Genomic DNA, 18,886 nt, shown 5'->3' on the forward strand with positions numbered 1-18,886 from the left:
CAAACTTAATGAGCCAGGTGGCATTATGATTTTCATGACTTGTTCACATGTGCAGCAAGTAAAGGAACATGCTCTGCCCTCTAAGTCACAACAGAGCCACACTGTCAGCCACACTATCTGCGTACATGTTGCATACAGGGGCGGATAAATTATGCTCTGATCTATGCACAGGAATATGTGCATGTGGCTACTAGTACTCCCACAGGAAATGGTACCAAGGCCATCAGAAGAAGGCGATGAGTAGGCAGACGAAAGCGGCTAAAAACAAACAGATCCATCAGGAAAAATGTGCTCTACTTGAGGATCAAACAGATCCATCAGGAAAATGTGCTCTACTTTAGGATCGCAGCTGTTCGGCTAATGGCCACCACACTGTTTCCTCCACTTTGTGTGGGAAGGACTGTTGTTATACTGTATGTCACCACTAGTGACCTGTTATGATTTTAAAATAACCTAAATATTCAGAGGTTGTAAGTAAAATCATATAGCTTTCTTGGGCCATATTACAGTTCACCAAAGTGTGAACTCTTTTGACCATAACAGATCTCTGGTGAGACCAATTAGATATTCTCGGTTCTGATCCTTTGCTTTTGTCCCATGCTGGTTGATACCAGTCACGTGACACAGGTAATTCATAAAAGTCCTAAAAGGGTTTTGTGTTTTTCCATAGTCACACACAACTGCAAATGTTAACTCATGCGGAAACATTGGCTCTGCCATTCTGCTGTAAGCAGCCCCACAGTCATAAACAAGACTATTAATACCCTTTTGATTCCGTTGTCTGGAATAATAGCTAGACGACTGCTAACACAGCATGTACGGCATTTAACCTTCGACATGTCCGCAGGCCCTCAGAGGAGGCGATGAAAAGGAAAAGATCTTCCAGATGTTTCTGACTGCTATTCCTTCGCAGCATTGGAACAGTGCTATCAATGAGCCACACTAATAGAGATATCATCTCGTTTATCGTTTCATCACTGACCCCCAACACCCCCCCCCACACACACACTCTCCCCACTCCACCCCCACTGTCAACATGTCTATGTAAAGAGCACCATTCAAGTGTTACCCAAGTCCAAATTATTTGCCGCGGTGAACCACCTCTTTCCAGCAAACACTGACACACCAATTAAGGACACCTGATTCGGACGCATAAATCTGACACACCAATTAAGGACACCTGATTCGGACGCATAAATCTAATAAAGACACGCACACACACACACACGCACGCACACACACACACACACACACACACAACTTTCGGACAACAGACACCGTACACCACTGCCTTCAGCTGGACACACGTAAACACACAGATGGCTGAATTGCAGGAGGACTGAGTTACGCTCCTTCGTTGATATGTCATGGAAAGTTGCCATTAAGGGCAGGGGGTATGACTGCGTTGCTGCCCCTGGGGCTCCACTATCGCATCTCCCTGCTGGCTATCACATTCAGCTTTTGCCCCCAGAGGAAAACATCTAGTGGCACGGTTTTAGCGCTTCTCAAATCAGACAGAGCCAAGTGAGCTAATCCATGTATTGCATGTCCAAAAGCTCTCTATATCCATTTCTGCACCCTTGGAGCCAAGGCCAGAGCACTGAACAGGAAGATGTCCTAATATAAGGCTCGAGGCTTGGGGAACATGGGCATCACCTACGCTTCTTGTATTCTAGATAAGTGAGGAAAATCACAAAGGAGTCCTTTAAAGCGACATGCTTAGACCACTGACACCTTAATATAAATAACATGTATGAATGGGTAAATTCACATGACCTCAGCTTTTGTAGTTTAGCACAATGCAAAGAAGTCTCCTTCCCAGTAAAATGTTTGTGTATACAGACGTTCCCTTGCAGAATGCGTCTTATTCATAGAAGGCCATTTCTGTCCCTATTGTGTCTTTATGGCCAGGCTTCATAAAGAACAGCACCTCCCTTGAGGCTTGGAGACATGGGAGATTTGCGTAACAGTATAATTCAGAGATGTAAAGTGCTGTCTGGCATGCAAGCCAAAAAAATGTTCTTTTGACCATTCACTTTCTTTCCAAGTGTCCCTAGGCCTCTCTTGAAATGTCCCAAACCTGGAGAAGAACTGAACATTATGTCGGGCCTTTCGATTGGACCAAAAACAAGGTGTATTACAACACTGGTACCTTAGTGTTGTACCACATGTATGCATGGCATGCGGCGTTGCTGGCAGCCACAACCCCCCCACCCCACCCACACACCAACTCTACCCTCTTAGGACCAGTCTGTTCCGGCTGCGTCTGCAGTCTACCCGTGGTGCAACAGATCCCCCCTCAAGCGATTGCGTAAGAGGGCCGTACACTGTGCAGGCCACCCTGACGGAGGCGTATCTGCTTTCAGGGATGCTATGTGCTGTCTCCGCTGCATCTGCTCCCATGGTGCCGAGGTATGGGTCCCACAGCAAAGCTCCATGTGTGCCATACCCCATGTCTCCTGCGATGGGTATGAGGCGATGAGGAGTGTAGGGTGAAAATGTCTGTGAGGTCCAACCATGTAGGGCCCGTGGAGGGTAAGCAGAGCTAAGCATTTGACACATGATGAGATGTGATGAGACATTAAACTCATGATACCTTTAACTAAGGCAGGACATGTAGCTGACTGTGAGCATAGTAAACGATTTAGCATTTCGCATATGTGCAATGTGGGCTGGAGTCAAGGTCACGACCCTTGTGTTGCTGTCTGGTGCCATTCTAGCAGCTGAGCTGAAGGGAGATCCGTGAGATCTGAATGATCAGAGATCTTTTAGGGTTAATCATAAATGAATTTCTAAGCTGGCTAGTTAGGAATACAATCAGGAATACAATGTACCGGATAGCACATCACAGTATTTCTCTTCTCTGCTGGAACACCGGTTATGCAAAGTGTACTCTTTATTCCTTATATTACCAACATGTTTACCTTCTAATTATTCTTATGTACCTCCTTAACACTTTAATGGTTGACAAAAAAAACATTGCTACTTAAAACACTATATTGTCATGGAAGTAATTTGATGGGTCCAACTGAGAATAATCCAGGCAGAAAAAGGGCTGCTGTTTTGCTTCGGCTTAATTTGGCACCCAAGGTTCTAAGCCTTTATTCCGAATTCAGCTGAATGTCATGAATGGATGATTGGCATATCTTTATTAAGCTAACATCAATGTCAATTCCTTCACACAATTATTTGGGCAAAACTGAGCCAATACAGAGGCAAAACAATAGTTTTCTAAAACATTTGTCACTGTTTTTTTGAACAATAAATGTTGTTGTTGCTGATATCAGTGAACAATTCTGTCCTTCACCGACATGTCCTGTCAAGAGTGTAATTTTAAGAACAAGTCAACAGCTAATTATAGAGACTTAAATGAAAACTAAGGCGAATTAAAAAGGGGCACCTGATCCGATCTGATTCCTTTAAGAAATCAAGACGTAGGATTTAAGCCGTGACCCGTGTACTAATCTCTTCTCACATTTCCCCCCACAGCTCATCTCGACATCGCCAGTCTTCTCTTTGGTCCCTACAAGATGTCTAAAGGTGGCATAGCTACTCAGGAGCAGTTTAAAGTAGGCAGAGAAAGCTATTCAGCTGGGCACCATAAAACACTGATTCATCTTTTAAAAAGATGAGTCTTTGGAACAGAATGTGAGTTTAAAGTAACCTGGCCTCGAGTGCAGTGTGTAAGAAAGCTGGACCATTTGATTGAAGTAAACATTTATTCCATCAAAATCACATACATATTTACACAAAAAAATCTCAGTACACACCCACACATACATAAGATTACTGCCCATTCAAAAGATAAAATAAAAAAGAAAAGAAATAGATCATAGACTCTATGGAGCGACTGGCCCTCCCTAAAATTCCCTCCATAAAAATTCGGAAATACAGTGCAAAAAAAAAGTTCCGTTCACTGCGACTTTCGGAGTTGCACCCCAGTGTACTTGGACAACGCTAATGCCACTTCTGTACTTTCTACGAGAGCGCGCGACGCTGAAACTAGAGAGGGAGAGACACACACACACACACACACACACTGAAGACATTCCGTGACACGAGAGCAGAGCCAAGAAGGGACAGATGAGTGGACACACACTAGAGCACGTGGCCAGGCGAGCCGCGGGAATAGACAGCACTGGACACTTCCATTCTTCCCCACCTTTTGCAACAGCTGCCTCTTAGCTAATCAAAGAATGGCTTAAAAATGCCCCTCTTCGAATTTATGAGCCAATTTCTGAAGAAAACAAAAGAGGCGGCATGTAAATTCAATAAAAACACATGCTTGGGTCATTCCATACAAACCATACCCACATCAATTAATTGCTAACCAGTCTTTATTGCAGAATAAAGCCGTTCATTTTAAGCAGGTCACCTTCCCACTGTTCAAGTTTGTCAACGTATGTCCCCTCTTCCTCTCCAAATCTCAATTGTGGAAACGGCTCATAAAGAGAATGAGGTAGAAAAGCTGCTCCAAGGCTCACTGCGACCAGCCCTGTACTCTTCGATAAGGCCTGACGGGACACACAGCGGCCTCAACAGACCACTGCAGCTTCTTTGTGACGCCATTTTGGTCGTCCCTTCTCATTCACAAGCATCATCGTTGCAATAGAAGCCACCGACAAGAGAGACACCATCCACTGAAGGACATGCCTTTACACGGCCCTGCTGTGCACCCATGACTACGTCGACCAACCCACCGACGAGATATTGGGGGATGGGGTGTAGGGAGTGCCACCACCTCAAGCCACAGTCATGATCCTAGTTGAGAACATGGTTGCATGTGAATGCATGTGTGTGTGTGTGTGTGTGTGTTTGCAGGTGGGACTTGGCTCTGTGGTTCTGGGCTCTGGAAACACCTGAGAGACGGTTGCAGCAAACAAGTGTCAGGGAGGGAAGGGACTCACTGGGGTCATTAGTGTGTGTTATCGGTTTTTTTTGTGTGTGTGTGTGTGTCGCACTGCGAATATGCGAATACATAGGACAGAGGACCGGAAGCGGCTGTACAGCAGCTTAGTGCCTGCATCGCTCCACAGTGCAAGGTTTTCTCCATTAAAAGGTTCATCAATAGTAATTACATCTTTCACACAGCAATCAGTCTCAAGCACACAGGTAAGGCATCAGGTGCCTCCCTTAAGGGCCTCAAATTAATTAATGCACTCTGAAGGACAAAAAAACAAAACAAAACAAAAAACCCCAGAAGAATCAAATATAAGAGGAGGAAAAAAAATAGGAGAAATGGGCCAAACAGCAGTTGTCATAAATACATTAACTGCATAACACTGACATGAGAATGATAATCTATATAATAATTATAATAATAATAATTCCAGTCCCTTACTGTCCAGCATAAAGAGGTGTATTTTTTGGTGTAATCAGAGAGGACTGCAGGGGAGCTGAATGTCTGATGCTAGTTCTCTTCTTTTTCTCTTGTGAGGAACAAAAGCGCTACAAGCTGGGGGAGGGGGAGTGTGTGCGTGTGTGTGTGTGTGTGTGTGTGTGTGTGTGTGTGTGTGTGTGTGTGTGTGTGTGTGTGTGTGTGTGTGTGTGTCCGTCCCACTGATTAAATTTTTGGGTGTGTGTGTCCGTCCCACTGATTATATTTTTGTGTCGGCAGTGTAACCGAACACAAACCAGCAACCACTAGGACCTCTACGAATCACAAAAAATATATATCTGAAAAGAAAGAAAATCTGTAAGACCTCTGCCCTTCACAGCGTGTGTATGTCTGGGGTGGGGCATTTAAAATTCTATAAATCCTAAACAATTCCATATTTGTAAAAGCATAAAGACCATAACCCTGCACGTTTCCATATATTTTTTTGTTCTATGTAGTAATGCAATGCACTTGGACATGTACCTCATATGCACACAACCGGTTCTGAAAAAGGAGATGATATTAAGTAAGTGCATATTTCATCACACAAATACATGTATGAAAGTAATCTATGTTGGTTTCATGACATTTGATGTCCATGCCCACGTCACCCATGAATGAGCCAGCTTTGCCACCAGTAGCAGCAGCAGCAACAGCAGGGCCATCCTAATGGACAGAGGACTAGAGGTCACAGCAGAGGGGAGGGTGGGGTGGCAGTGGACACGTGCTTGGACGCCTAAAGTCCTGGGTGAGCATAGCAACACAGACACGCTCTTTCTCTCCCACGTTCTCTCTTTCTCTCTCTCTCTGACGTCCTACGTTTCAGCTGGGATCTTTTCCAGGGTGGAGAGTGGGGGTAGGGGTGAGGGGCCTGAGTCTTGTGCTTGGCTTGAGTGTTCACTTTGGGAGGGTAGGTTTTTTTTTTTTTTTTTCTGTTTTTTTAAATTTCTTTTATTTTTATTTTTCATTCCTGCTGGCTCCTGGAACTCCGTGGCCTGTGGTGGATCAGTCCTGCCTGCCCGAGCGAGTGCCTAGGAAGGGCAGAGAGGATGGTGAAGGCGATGGCAGCAGTGGTGGTGGTGGATGTGGTGGTGTTGTTGTTGTTGTTGCGGTGGTGTTCCGGGAGGCTGAAGTCAGTGGCTCAGTCAGACGCCCAGAATATCCTTAACGAAGCTAGCCACATCGGTCTCTTTGGAGTCGTGGAGAGTGAAAAAGGGATGTTTCTGTGACGGGACAAGGTAAGAGTGCGTCAGAAATGGCGCAGGGGTGGGGGGTGGGACTTGTGCCGGAATCTCTAAACTCACGTGTAAGGACACGCGTGCCAGTACAAAGACCACACACACACACACAAGACAGTGTGACCGCCTAGTTCAGTCTGTCCTCTTGTGGGCATTTATAAGAAATACAACTTTCAAAACCTAATCCTGCTCAGCAACCAGCACATACTTCTTTTAGGAACAATACTGGTTAAAATTAAAGGAAAAACAAACCAAAACCCTTTAACCTACCTTTAATTCTGAGTAGGCAGGCCTCTCTTGTGAATTTTTCTTTAAGCTGCAATGACAAAACAAACAGGATTTAAAAATGCATTTTGTCACAAATCAACGTAGAAAAGCATTCCTGTCAGAGAACAACATTGGCAGATTCCCCAGAAAGTTTCCACACTGTATTAAGACAAAAAAAAAAATGAAAATAGTGACTGTCAGCACATTTATAGTTATAGAGCATGTGTGCAACTGTGTGGACGAATATAAAGGCCAATTGTGACTCCTAATGGCCAAACAACAGCACAGCTCTAAGGACAGGAAAGGGAGGAGGAGAGAAGCGATTGGGGGTCTTACCACTTGGAGGTGAAGTCCACAAACTCGGGGGAGAAGCGGTCTGCCGGGAGCTGGGGGGACGGCTCGTCCACCACCTGCTTGAGCTGCTGGAACGGAGTGCCCCACGACTCGTATGGGAAGCGCAGGATGGCCAGCTCAATCTGATGGACGGACACAGCGAATTATGTCAGTATCATTTTGAATGCAGGAGTAAAAACATTATTTTGAAAAAAAAGTGCCATGGTCAGAAATTGGTTGATGATCAATGTTCCAGGGTGACAGCAAATTCATGCCAGTATTTGTTTTTAAACAATACATAATGGTATAAAATAAGGGGGACTCCAAAAGTACGAACCAAGGTAATCCCTAAACTCCAGATGTCTGATTTGACACTGTAGCCCCTCTGATTGAGCTCTGGGTTGATCCTCTCCGGCTAAAACAGGAAAACACAGCACACATATTTATCTTTCTGCAAAAACCTACGTACTATGTAGTCTCATCTGCTAGTTTCTGTTTATTATTTTAACGGTGCCATGATCGTAAATAATAAGATTGCATGTTGGTCATCTATAAATCTAATGGATGACCCACAGTTGCAAAGCAAAACTATTTTCTGTATTACAATACAGGATGCTTCTAATGAATGCTTTCTGGGTACAAGTGAGGCTCACCGCCATATAGGGTTTGCAGCCGGCATCCATGGTCTTGGCCACCGAGTCAACCAAATAGCCACTGATTCCAAAGTCGCACATCTTCACCTGTCCTTGAGTGTTAATAAGGACGTTGGAGGGCTTGACATCTGTGGGATGTAAAAATCAGCACACACACAGACACACACAGATGAGCAAGACACTATGCAGAGGCCTGTAAGGGCTAATTACAGAGGAACTGATCACAACTAAATGGCACCAATCTGCACTCACTGTTTGTAAGACCGCAGCTATGGCTATGCAAGTGGTTCACTGGTTTAAAACTACAGCAAAATGTAGCAAAACAATATACCTCTTCTACATATTGAAGATATTTTTGATTTTAGGGTTGATAAAAGGCAGTTATATTTACACAAACAAAACAAACATAACTCATTGAGGTGCATTGTGTCATGGACACACAGAAAAACAAATCTTGGTAGACGCTAAACCCTTTCATACTGCTGTTGCTCTTGTCCAACATAAAAATTGGGCAAACAAAAAAAATACATAGCCAATTAAATATTCAACAGGGCTATTCCAGAACATTACCCTCACTGTTCCTCTATTTACCTCTGTGTATCACCGATATGGTATGGAGATGGTCCAGGGCTTTGACAATCTAGAGAGAGAGAGAGAGAGAGAGAGAGAGAGAGAGAGAGAGAGAGAGAGAGAGAGAGAGAGAGAGAGAGAGAGAGAGAGAGAGAGAGAGAGAGAGAGAGAGAAAAGAAAGAAAGAAAGAAGGAAAGAAAGAAAGAAAGAGTGAGAGAAGTTGACAGGAAGGGAAGGTGGGAACAAAAGGGAATGAGAGACCGAGAGGGAGATCAGAGAGGAAATGGTCGCTTCTGTACTAAGCAGCTGCTCATGACTAAACAGTGAGTCACTTCTACACTATGAGACTTGTCTGGTGATCTGATAGAGACCTGTGACTAACATCGGTCCAACATGCGCCTTGTTTGCCTTGGCTTATTTTTATTATGAAAACGACTCGGAGTAGCTACAAAACACAACTTCACACCAGGCAGAGGGTGATTCATATGCACTGTACCATTACAAAACCACTCAAAACACTCATTCATGTAAATTTTAAATGTAATGTGGAATTTAAGTGGAATGTTTACTACAACAATAGTAAAGAGCTCAGATTTTTTCGGAGGAGAGAATGTTACCGAAATCGTGATCTTTCCTAAAATGTCCTCTGGGATGGTGGCCCCCTTCTCTATAACCTTGGTGTAGAATTTGTCCAAAGACATGTCCATTAATTCCATGCAGATCCAGACATCACCCTGGCAACACATACAGGTGGATTAAAAAAAAAAAAAGACAGAAATAGAAGAACAGCAGTCATAATAAAGTATGTAAGAGGGCTGACTCAGTTTATGAGGCTGTTGGTACGGACTGCTTTTGCTGCACTGTGCCCGTGAGGGGCACATGCGTTTGGCTGAGAAGGCCGAGCTTGTTTGCCGAGCCACATACCTCTCTGAAGAGGGCTCCGTAAAAGGTAACCGTGTACAAACAGTCCACCGTTCTCATGCAGATGTCCAGGTCCATCAGCAGCCGCTTCTGCTCCTGCGAATTCACTGTGGCTCGAATTCGCTGGGGTGGGGAGTAAGCAAACATTGAACAAAACAAAAAGTGCCCTGTGGGAAACAACAACCAGCTTTCTTTCAAAAACGCCACACAAAACACTGTCCTGCATCAATGTCGAGAGTGCCTGCCTTTCTGCAAATCAAAAATTGTGACCGAGGGCTACACCACATTCTGTGACGTTAAGGTGTTGATACAGCCTGTGAGTGCTTGACCACTGCGGAGTTGAAGTAGAGCGCTGGCTGCCTGCGTAGCGGGGCTAACTCACCTTCACAGCCATGATGAGGCCGGTGGGGACGTGCCTCATCTGGTCAACCACTCCGTAGGCTCCTCGGCCCAGCTCCGCTATCTGCTCCAGTTCATCGGCATTCACCACCACATTCTGACCGGGACAGACCGCCACGGAGGACACATGGCCCAAAAGGAGAAGACAAGAGTTTAGATTGAACACAAGCTGAACAAAGAGGAAGTATATCCGTAATGACACTCTGAAGGGGCAGATGATTTTAACACAAATGTATGACCAGAAACAGTATCCAGACAAGCACAGGTTGGGGTGGGGGGGTGAGTGTGTATATTGTTACAAAAACCATCGTACCTTTTCACCAATGGTCACTTTGGCCTTGGAGTCAAGATCTCTGGGGGGCCTGGGGGGGGGGGCAGAACGGATGACACGCAGATATTACCATTCACACTGAGGATTCAGTCAAACATTACTTCCATAACAGCCATCACTGTGCTGGAGACCAACACTTAAACGACCATCTGAACCTAATAAACTGAGCTTTGATACTGTACAAGAGCCTCTTATTACTTACGTTGGTGCTGGAGCTGGTTGCTGGAAGACCTCATCATTGATCTTGAGATTAACCTTCTTTTTCACTGTGAAAAAGGAAGAACGACAGGCAGTCAATATCTCTGATGGCAGAACAAACAAATCTGAGCAGTGAAATTCCAGGTGTGATGGGAGAATTTCAAGGATGGTTACTGAAGCAAGCTGCACTGAAACATTCTCCTGCACAAAGCTAATGTGACTCAATAGGTAACCGGCGAAAAAAGCAACCCATACACTGGGCATTTTCGCAAAAGGTTACAAAATACATCTGTATGACGACTTGATTGTGTAGACAGAAACTAGTTTGATTTAATATACAATAAAATATCACACTCAAGTTTCTTCAAATTAATGGGTTTCAGTTGGATGGTGGTGTTGTTGTTGCATTCATTATAAGCTCTAGAGTTGTTCTCTTCTGGTTGAGAATGCATGAGGTGAATATACTTCTGCATTCCAAAAACATTGTAAAAATAAATTAGGAGTCAAAGTTAAGTGACATCCATTATTATTATGAGTTTCTCCAAAATCAGCCAGTTAGTAGCTACTAGCTACCATTTGTCTTAAGATGCTTTGTGAAAACGGGCCCTAATCAAAGTTCTCCAGCATACCTATTTTTACAACCAACCACTTGCACAAGCTTTTGTGACTCAGCAAAAAAAAAAAAAAAAAGTGTTGCTCAACAGTCAACAAGTCCGGTGTACATCCAGGAACAGATACAAGTTCTACTGGGGTTTGTCAAGGTATTCCTAGGAACACTGTGAAAACTGTTCCCGTTTGTGCATTTTCCTTCTGTGTACCCTACCAATCACTACAATCAGTTCAGCTCTTGTTTAAAGAGATGCTGCTCAGTGTTTCCCACACATGAAAAAAATGTACAATATGCAAATTTAATTCCTGACGCCGTGGGACTTTTTTGTTGTCATCATTCCTCCCAAGCTCGGTCACTGCACGCAAGGTAGAATGCGGCTCGGGCTGCATCTTTACGTCTGAGCTTGACCCGAGTCTGATAGTGGTTGCCCAGCCCAACCCTCATCAGACAGGCATTCTGTTCATTATGACGGCCAGGTAGATTGTTTTTACACATAAACCCCATGACGTAATGTCAACAACTGTTCTTCACACATAGTTACCTTGCAACTGCACCTATGGTTAACGAGATTGCTAACCAGTAATAAGCTTAGAATTCTAGCCTAACGAAGACATGAACAAAAGTAGGGATGTACAGATATATCGGCCTTACATCTTTATTAGCTAATATTTGCCTCGTTGACTGGCATCAGCCTATTAGCAAATAATAAATGTATACCATTGGCAGTGGTTTATGTTATGCCACATCAATGTGGCAGTAGCTAAATGTTATGCTGAGAGACTCAAAAATAGTTCATGATTATCCTTTATAATGAATATTGTTTCCCTAACACTAAAGGGTATAATTAACAACAAAAGCAAAGTAAACAAACAAAAAAAATCTGTGCATCCCTTTAAAAATATTTTGGCAAAGAGCTAACCTGCAGTTTGACAATATTAGACCTAACATTAAACTTTGCACTTCAAAGCCTTACCATATTTTGCTTGGCGTCCTCCATCATTGAGCCTGTGAGATGCACCATGTCAAGCAGACTGGACCTGCCTAATTAGTACTTCAAATGTGACATGTTCACTGCCAAGTTATGACGTCTTTGGCTTATGACCAAATTTGACCGTAACTGTCAAACCCAACCCAAATGGTTGGATCCTGACGAGCTTGAATTGTGTATCCACCCTCTAATACACACATGGCATTTTCATAGACAGTTTGGACCTCACCTACTAATGAACCTGCTGTATAAGTGTCTCTTGTTTTGATTATCAGTAGCTTTCAATTGGGCATGGTAGTGAAAGACATAGTCTGATGCAAAACACTATCCACACCAACACAAGACTGGGAATCATGGGAATCGTGGGAATCATGGGAAAAGGAAACGAACAGCAGAATTCCAGACGTGGTATGTCAGTCTCCTGAATATGTGCATTGTTCTTTGTTGGGTTGGGAGGGGGTTGTTTTGTCTGCTTGCCTCAAAAACAGTCACATAAAAAAAGTCAACATTTGAGAGCGTGCATTTGTAATTAATTCTAGGGACTGGATCTCATAACTTACACTACATTCAAATGGTAGTACTAGGCAAAGAGGTAAGAGAAAACTTTCCCCCTCCAACCATTCAGTAACAAGGATTTTTTTATGCAAAGACTGGAAAGCAATGACCATCCTTATCAGAGACTTTGGGTTCATACAATCGTCTGCTGAGGTATACTTTGCATGCTGACTCAAAGCCACACACACACACGCACGCCCAAAAGCCTTTGATAGAGTCTCTCACAAGTGTTAACACCCCTCGTAAGTTTCCTCCCAAAACACCCACCCAGGCTGTGAAACCCCCATGTGCTTACCTACACGCAAGCACACACACACACACACACACTAAAGCAAGGAGTCAGGTGTGGTGCTCACAACAACAGAGGGGTGTGGGCACTGGCACGCCACACCAGCACACCAAAACAATTCTGCTCCCGGCCCTTAAACAAACACGAGAAGAACGCAGACATAATACCATACATACAGGCTCCTGTTTGAAGGGCGCAGGGCAGATATGGGGGACCCTTCAACCTGGACGGGTGCAGTGGAGGATAGGGAACCCTCCCAACCCATTACACACACACACACACACACACACACACACACACACAAAAATCCTTATCAAAATTATTTTGGTGAATATTAAGAATCACGATTAGATAACATGATCACTCAATTATTTGGAATCACCCTACATTTTCTAAATGTTACACAATAAAAAAAAAAGGAATGTAAATATACAGGATATACTGGATTTATAACTCAAGACAAAACCTCTCGTCATTGTTGCAAAATAATCACTGTATCTCATTTATGTTCTTTTCAAAATTGTTGGAAGTCATTATGGAAATTCGATTTTGATTAATTGCACAGCCCTAACAGAGGTCTCAGTGGCAAGTCTTCGCACTTGACTCGACCCTAGTAGGATAAGGTTTATTTTAATGTCAGAGGTGCTTTGTTGGGTGAAAGGAGGGTGTGTGTGTGTGTGTGTGTGTGTGGGGGGGGGTAGGCCTACATTTCACAGCCATTCGTCATTTTAACACAGAGCTCACCTGTTTAAGTCATGAGAACACTGAACATATATCAACGAGAAGCACTAAAGAAGAGTTTGGCAACAGAAAATACAGGACTTTAAGTTAAGACAAGAGGGCATACTAACACAATTGTCTATCTCTTTGGTCTTTTAATATACCTTGTCATCTATCAATTCACTGAGGAGTAAAGGGCTGCTCACATCAGGAACAATAACTATAACCATAACCATAACGATAAAAGCATCCACACTAACGATAAGCAAAGTTTCTTCTTGTGTTAATGAATGTGATGGCTAAAATTTTATGGATTCTGATTGGCTGTTAGCTTTTTATTGTTCTCAAAATCACTCTGAAAGTGATCCCCAACTATATCATTCTTCATGTTGTTATAGTGTCGTTATAGTTTGTGTGTGAACATCGTAATTCATATTAACGAGAATGATATTTTGTTTCATAGTTATCGTTCTTGGTGTGAACGGCCCTTAAGTCACACTAGTTTTGACTCACAGAATCACATGACATGTGACAGGCTATGCGTTCTACAGAGTTCACTGGAACCACAGCATTTCTGGTACAGCATGTGGCGAGTGAGCCAGCGACATGGATCATGATTGAATGAAATTCCCTTGAAAAACATTGCTCTGGCTCCAGGAAAAAACTACAGATATAGGCCATTGTATTTCCGCAACACAAAGACAGATGCCTTTGACTACTATGGTGAAAATATGTAGGCTTAAACGTCAGACTGTATTGCTGCTACACCTCAAAGTCTCTGTACACACAGTACAACTTTTTGTGCTTGCACCAAACCTTAACAATAATTTCAGCTTAACTATATGTTAAAAACCATTTCAAACATGGGTGAGTGACAGTGCTCCAGGAAATCTCAATAAAAGCACCATTATGATCACAATTGCCAAGTCACTTTAAACATGTTCCACTGAAAACTTTGAGGCTTTGGAAGAACATACTTGATAGCACAAAAATCAGATTGAGAAAACTGCAGAGGCAATGCCGTGGTAAACACCGAGGTGAAGTTAGTTTGATATTCGGATATTCGACAGATATAAAAAAAAAAAACCTTAGGGACCGTCTAAAAAATACCTTCTGAAATACCTTCATAGTCTTTTTTGTCAATAGCTTTGACATCATGTGACCTAGTGGCTCCAAACCAATTCAAAATAGTTATCCTATATGGGACTCATCAGACACAACTCTTTTTATAGTCACTATATGCACACAGTATTTTATATGAATATTTTAAAGAAAAAACCTTATTTCCCATAAGAAATGGCCTCCTTTTTTTCAATACCACCCAGGTCATGTGACCTAGTGACTCCAAACCAATGCAGAATATTTATCCTATATGGGACTCAGACACACCTCTTTTTATAGTCACTGTATGCACACTGTATTTTATATTAATATTTTAAAGAAAATACAGTATTTCCTATTAGAAACAGACTCCTTTTTTTCCAATACCTCCCAAGCCATATGACCTAGTGACTCCAAACCAATGCAGAATAGTTATCCTATATGGGACTCATTAGACACACCTCTTTTTATGGTCACTGTATGCACACTGTATTTTATATGAATATTTTAAAGAAAAAACATTATTTCCCATAAGGAATGGTCCTCTTTTTTCAATACCTCCCAAGTCATGTGACCTAGTGACTCCAAACCAATGCAGAATAGTTATCCTATATGGGACTCATCAGACACAACTCTTTTTATAGTCACTGTATGCACACTGTATTTCATATTAATATTTTTAAGAAAATACATTATTTCCCATAAGGAATGGTCTCCTTTTTTTCCAATACCTCCCAAGCCATGTGACCTAGTGACTCCAAACCAATGCAGAATAGTTACCCTATATGGGACTCATCAGACACACCTCTTCCTATAACCATTGAAAGCACACTCTATTTTATATTAATATTTTAAAGAATATTCATTGTTTCCTATAAGGAATGGTCTCCTTTTTCAATACCCCCCCCCCCCGCCCCCAAGGGAAGTGACATAGGGACACCAAACCAATGCAGAATATACTTTATGGGACTAATCAGACACACCTCAAATTAATATAATTTTTGCACATACTATTTTATAGTACCCATTTGTTTCCTATGGAAACTGTGTTTTCTCAATACCTTCCATATAATAGTATGCCAAATCATTTTTCATATTGAGGTGTGTCTGATAAGTACCCCATAGCAGAACAGTTCTGTATTGATCTGTGTTGTCTAGGACCCCTTATATGGCAGCTATTGAGCAAAAAGCTGTTTTCCATAGGAAATAAATATGATTCTTTAAAAAAAATTAAATATAATAGTTCATGCAAAATATTATTTCACATTGACATGTGTCTGATTAGTATCACATTGCAGAACAGTTCTATGTTGATCTGTGATGTCTAGCGAGAAAAAAGCTTGCGAGGTATTGAAAAAAGGAGACCATTCATGATGGCAAATAATGTATTTTCTTTAAAATATTCATATAAAATACAGTGTGCATACAGTGACTATAAGAAGAGGTGTGTCTTATTAGTCCCACATAGGATAACTATTCTGCATTGGTTTGGAGTCCCTAGGTCACATGGCTTAGGAGGTATTGAAAAAAAGGAGTCTGTTTCTTATATGAAATAATGCATTTTCTTTAAAAGATTCATATAAAATACAGCGTGCATACAGTGGCTATAAAAAGAGGTGTGTCTGATGAGTCCCATATAGGATAACTATTCTGCATTGGTTTGGAGTTCCTAGGTCACATGACTTGGGAGGTATTGAAAAAAAGGAGACCATTCCTTATGGGAAATAATGTATTTTCTTCAAAAATGTAATATAAAATACAGTGTGCATACAATGATCATAAAAAGAGGTGTGCCCAATGAGTCCCATATAGGATAACTATTCTGCATTGGTTTGGAGTCACTAGGTCGCATGGCTTGGGAGGTATTGAAAAAAGGAGACTGTTTCTTATATGAAATAATGTATTTTCTTTAAAATATTAATGTAAAATACAGTGTGCATACAGTGACCATAAAAAGAGGTGTGCCCGATGAGTCCCATATAGGATAGCTATTCTGCATTGGTTTGGAGTCACTAGGTCGCATGGCTTGGGAGGTATTGAAAAAAATGAGACTGTTTCTTATATGAAATAATGTATTTTCTTTAAAATATTCATATAAAATACAGTGTGCATACAGTGATCATAAAAAGAGGTGTGCCCGATGAGTCCCATATAGGATAAATATTCTGCATTGGTTTGGAGTCACTAGGTCACATGGCTTGGGAGGTATTGAAAAAAAAGAGACCATTCCTTATGGGAAATAAGGTATTTTCTTTAAAATATTCATATAAAATACTGTGTGCATATAGTGACTATAAAAAGAGGTGTGTCTGAGTCCCATATAGGATAAATATTCTGCATTGGTTTGGAGTCACTAGGTCACATGATGTCAAAGCTATTGACAAAAAAAGACTATGAAGGTAATTCAGAAGGTACTTTTTAGACGGTCCCTAAGGGCGGCTGGGAACAAGTAGACAGGTCATCTGTTTGTACATTGTCTGCAAACACGGGGTGAAACCGGCCGCATCAATTTTTTTTTGAATATCTGTCGAATATCCGAATATCAAATATCAAACTAACTTCACCTCGGTAGCTGCAAACTCATAGCACCTGCATGCCCATACAGGTTGTTCATGTCCACACCGCTTTCTGTTAGCCTAGGAGGGCATTTGATCGGGCATTCCACAAGGCCTATAAACTATCTAAAAGCACATATTAAGAGAAGTCAGTTAGAATATAAATAGTCATTGCCAAATTTGGTTTTAACTGCTTGCGTTAAACCTCAAGATAAAATTCGCGTATTTAATGCGACAAATCCTGAGTGCATAAAACACTGCGAGGTAAACAAACAGCAATCAAATCATAAACATCCCACTTATAAGTTTCGCCTGTTTAATGTTACATGGGAATCAAAACTAAACCTAGTGAGAACAAATGTTGAAAAGGTCAGCTCTGATATTTCATTTTGCATGACAGATATAGTTTGATATTCCAATAGCGGAAAGTATTGCAGGAATGCGAGGGAGTCGACGTCAGTGGGCTGCATTTTCCTTTTTTTCTCCGGGATGTTTCGGTTACGGCAAGTATTTGGGAAACGTAGGCTAACTTACCATAGCTGTCTACAAATAGTTTTGAAAGTAGCTGGACAGCCAATGTACTAAATTTGAACATAGAGCACTACAAAACAGATAAACTTGCTTTTGCATGTTTTCATAAACCCAATAAGTTATCACTTGCCTCTAACAACGTTTTTAGTGTGCTAAATACACGGCTAACTTGTTACACTGCTAACGATAGTTAGCTAACGGTATAAGTTTAGCTGGCAAGTCATCACGTTGTTTTAGGTGCATACCAGGCCATTTATGACAGTAATCTTAAACTTCCTCAAACCTGCAGACCACCAACACCTTACATGCATCTAATCTGATGTATTCAACAAATCATCAAGTAAAATGTGTTCAATTAGTTGGTAATAAATTTAAGCATGCAAGATTTCACAAGAGTCCGTATTCATCCTAGCTCAGCTAACTTGGCTATCTAGCTGATTTTCAAAGCTAGCTTGAAGTTAGCTTAATGGCCAGTGCTAGCAGCAACTGACAGGTAACACAGGTCCATGCTTAAGTTGTGGACGTTCCACACAAATTTGCAGGGTACGGAGAACAATCAGTGGTGTGTGATAACACAGACCAAGCCTACATATTTGTTGATGTTTTCATGAATCCTTTGTCGTTACACTGGACAACTCAAATGCCATGTTAGCAACCAGCTAGCAAGCAATCCAGCCAGCTTGGCTAGTAGGTTAGCTTACTAGACTTCAACTTCTGCTTGCAAAAAGCAATTAAAGTGCTCTGCAAGCACAGATGAACGCAAGGGAAACGGATCTGCACTGTGTAAACATGCATTTAAATGTATCTTCCCTAAAGTGATGCACATGTCAATTAAATAAATCCTAATGCATGATTATTCCAACTTTGTTAAAAGGCATGAAACTCTTACCTCGCTTCGGCAGAGACATTTCCCCTTTACTGTGGTGGAGGGGGAGGGGAATACAAAAGACTTCGCGTTCTCACTCCATCTCCCCGTTTCGGACGAGAATGTGGTCCAACTGAGCTACAAGTTCTTTTATGTAGTCTTGATGCTCAAATCCCGTCCCCTCCAGCTGACAACTTCGGGAAATAAACGGAAGTGAGGGTTTAACAAATTTCACTGGTAGTTTTTGGGAAGTTGTAAGCTCCTTTGACGCGCTTAAAGCTAGCGTGCACATGAAAAGATCGGAGGGCTGTTACGTAGCCTACGTTTTCCTATCAAACTTAAAACATCACTCATCAGCATTCCAAACATGGCACAAATGACGTAG

At 41.9% G+C, this 18,886-nt stretch overlaps 1 protein-coding gene across 1 annotated transcript; it reads right to left on the reverse strand.

The window, feature by feature from the left end:
• Positions 1 to 3,700: 3,700 nt before the first annotated feature.
• Positions 3,701 to 18,810, reverse strand: LOC143102076 (dual specificity mitogen-activated protein kinase kinase 6-like). Its single transcript, XM_076265458.1, has 12 exons — positions 18,526 to 18,810; positions 10,292 to 10,355; positions 10,072 to 10,120; positions 9,742 to 9,855; positions 9,363 to 9,482; positions 9,056 to 9,172; positions 8,460 to 8,508; positions 7,869 to 7,996; positions 7,553 to 7,630; positions 7,219 to 7,358; positions 6,886 to 6,931; positions 3,701 to 6,600 (listed from the first exon to the last, which is right to left on the reverse strand). Exons 1-12 carry the CDS (start codon positions 18,542 to 18,544, stop codon positions 6,523 to 6,525), a joined length of 1,002 nt encoding a protein of 333 aa, XP_076121573.1. The 5' UTR covers positions 18,545 to 18,810; the 3' UTR covers positions 3,701 to 6,522.
• Positions 18,811 to 18,886: the final 76 nt, after the last annotated feature.

The sequence above is a fragment of the Alosa pseudoharengus genome, unplaced genomic scaffold (assembly GCF_046254945.1).
Source record: "Alosa pseudoharengus isolate Yale_2024_CS ecotype anadromous, Long Island Sound unplaced genomic scaffold, YU_APseudo_1.1 YU_APseudo_1.1_scf_4, whole genome shotgun sequence".
Lineage (NCBI taxonomy): Eukaryota > Metazoa > Chordata > Actinopteri > Clupeiformes > Clupeidae > Alosa > Alosa pseudoharengus.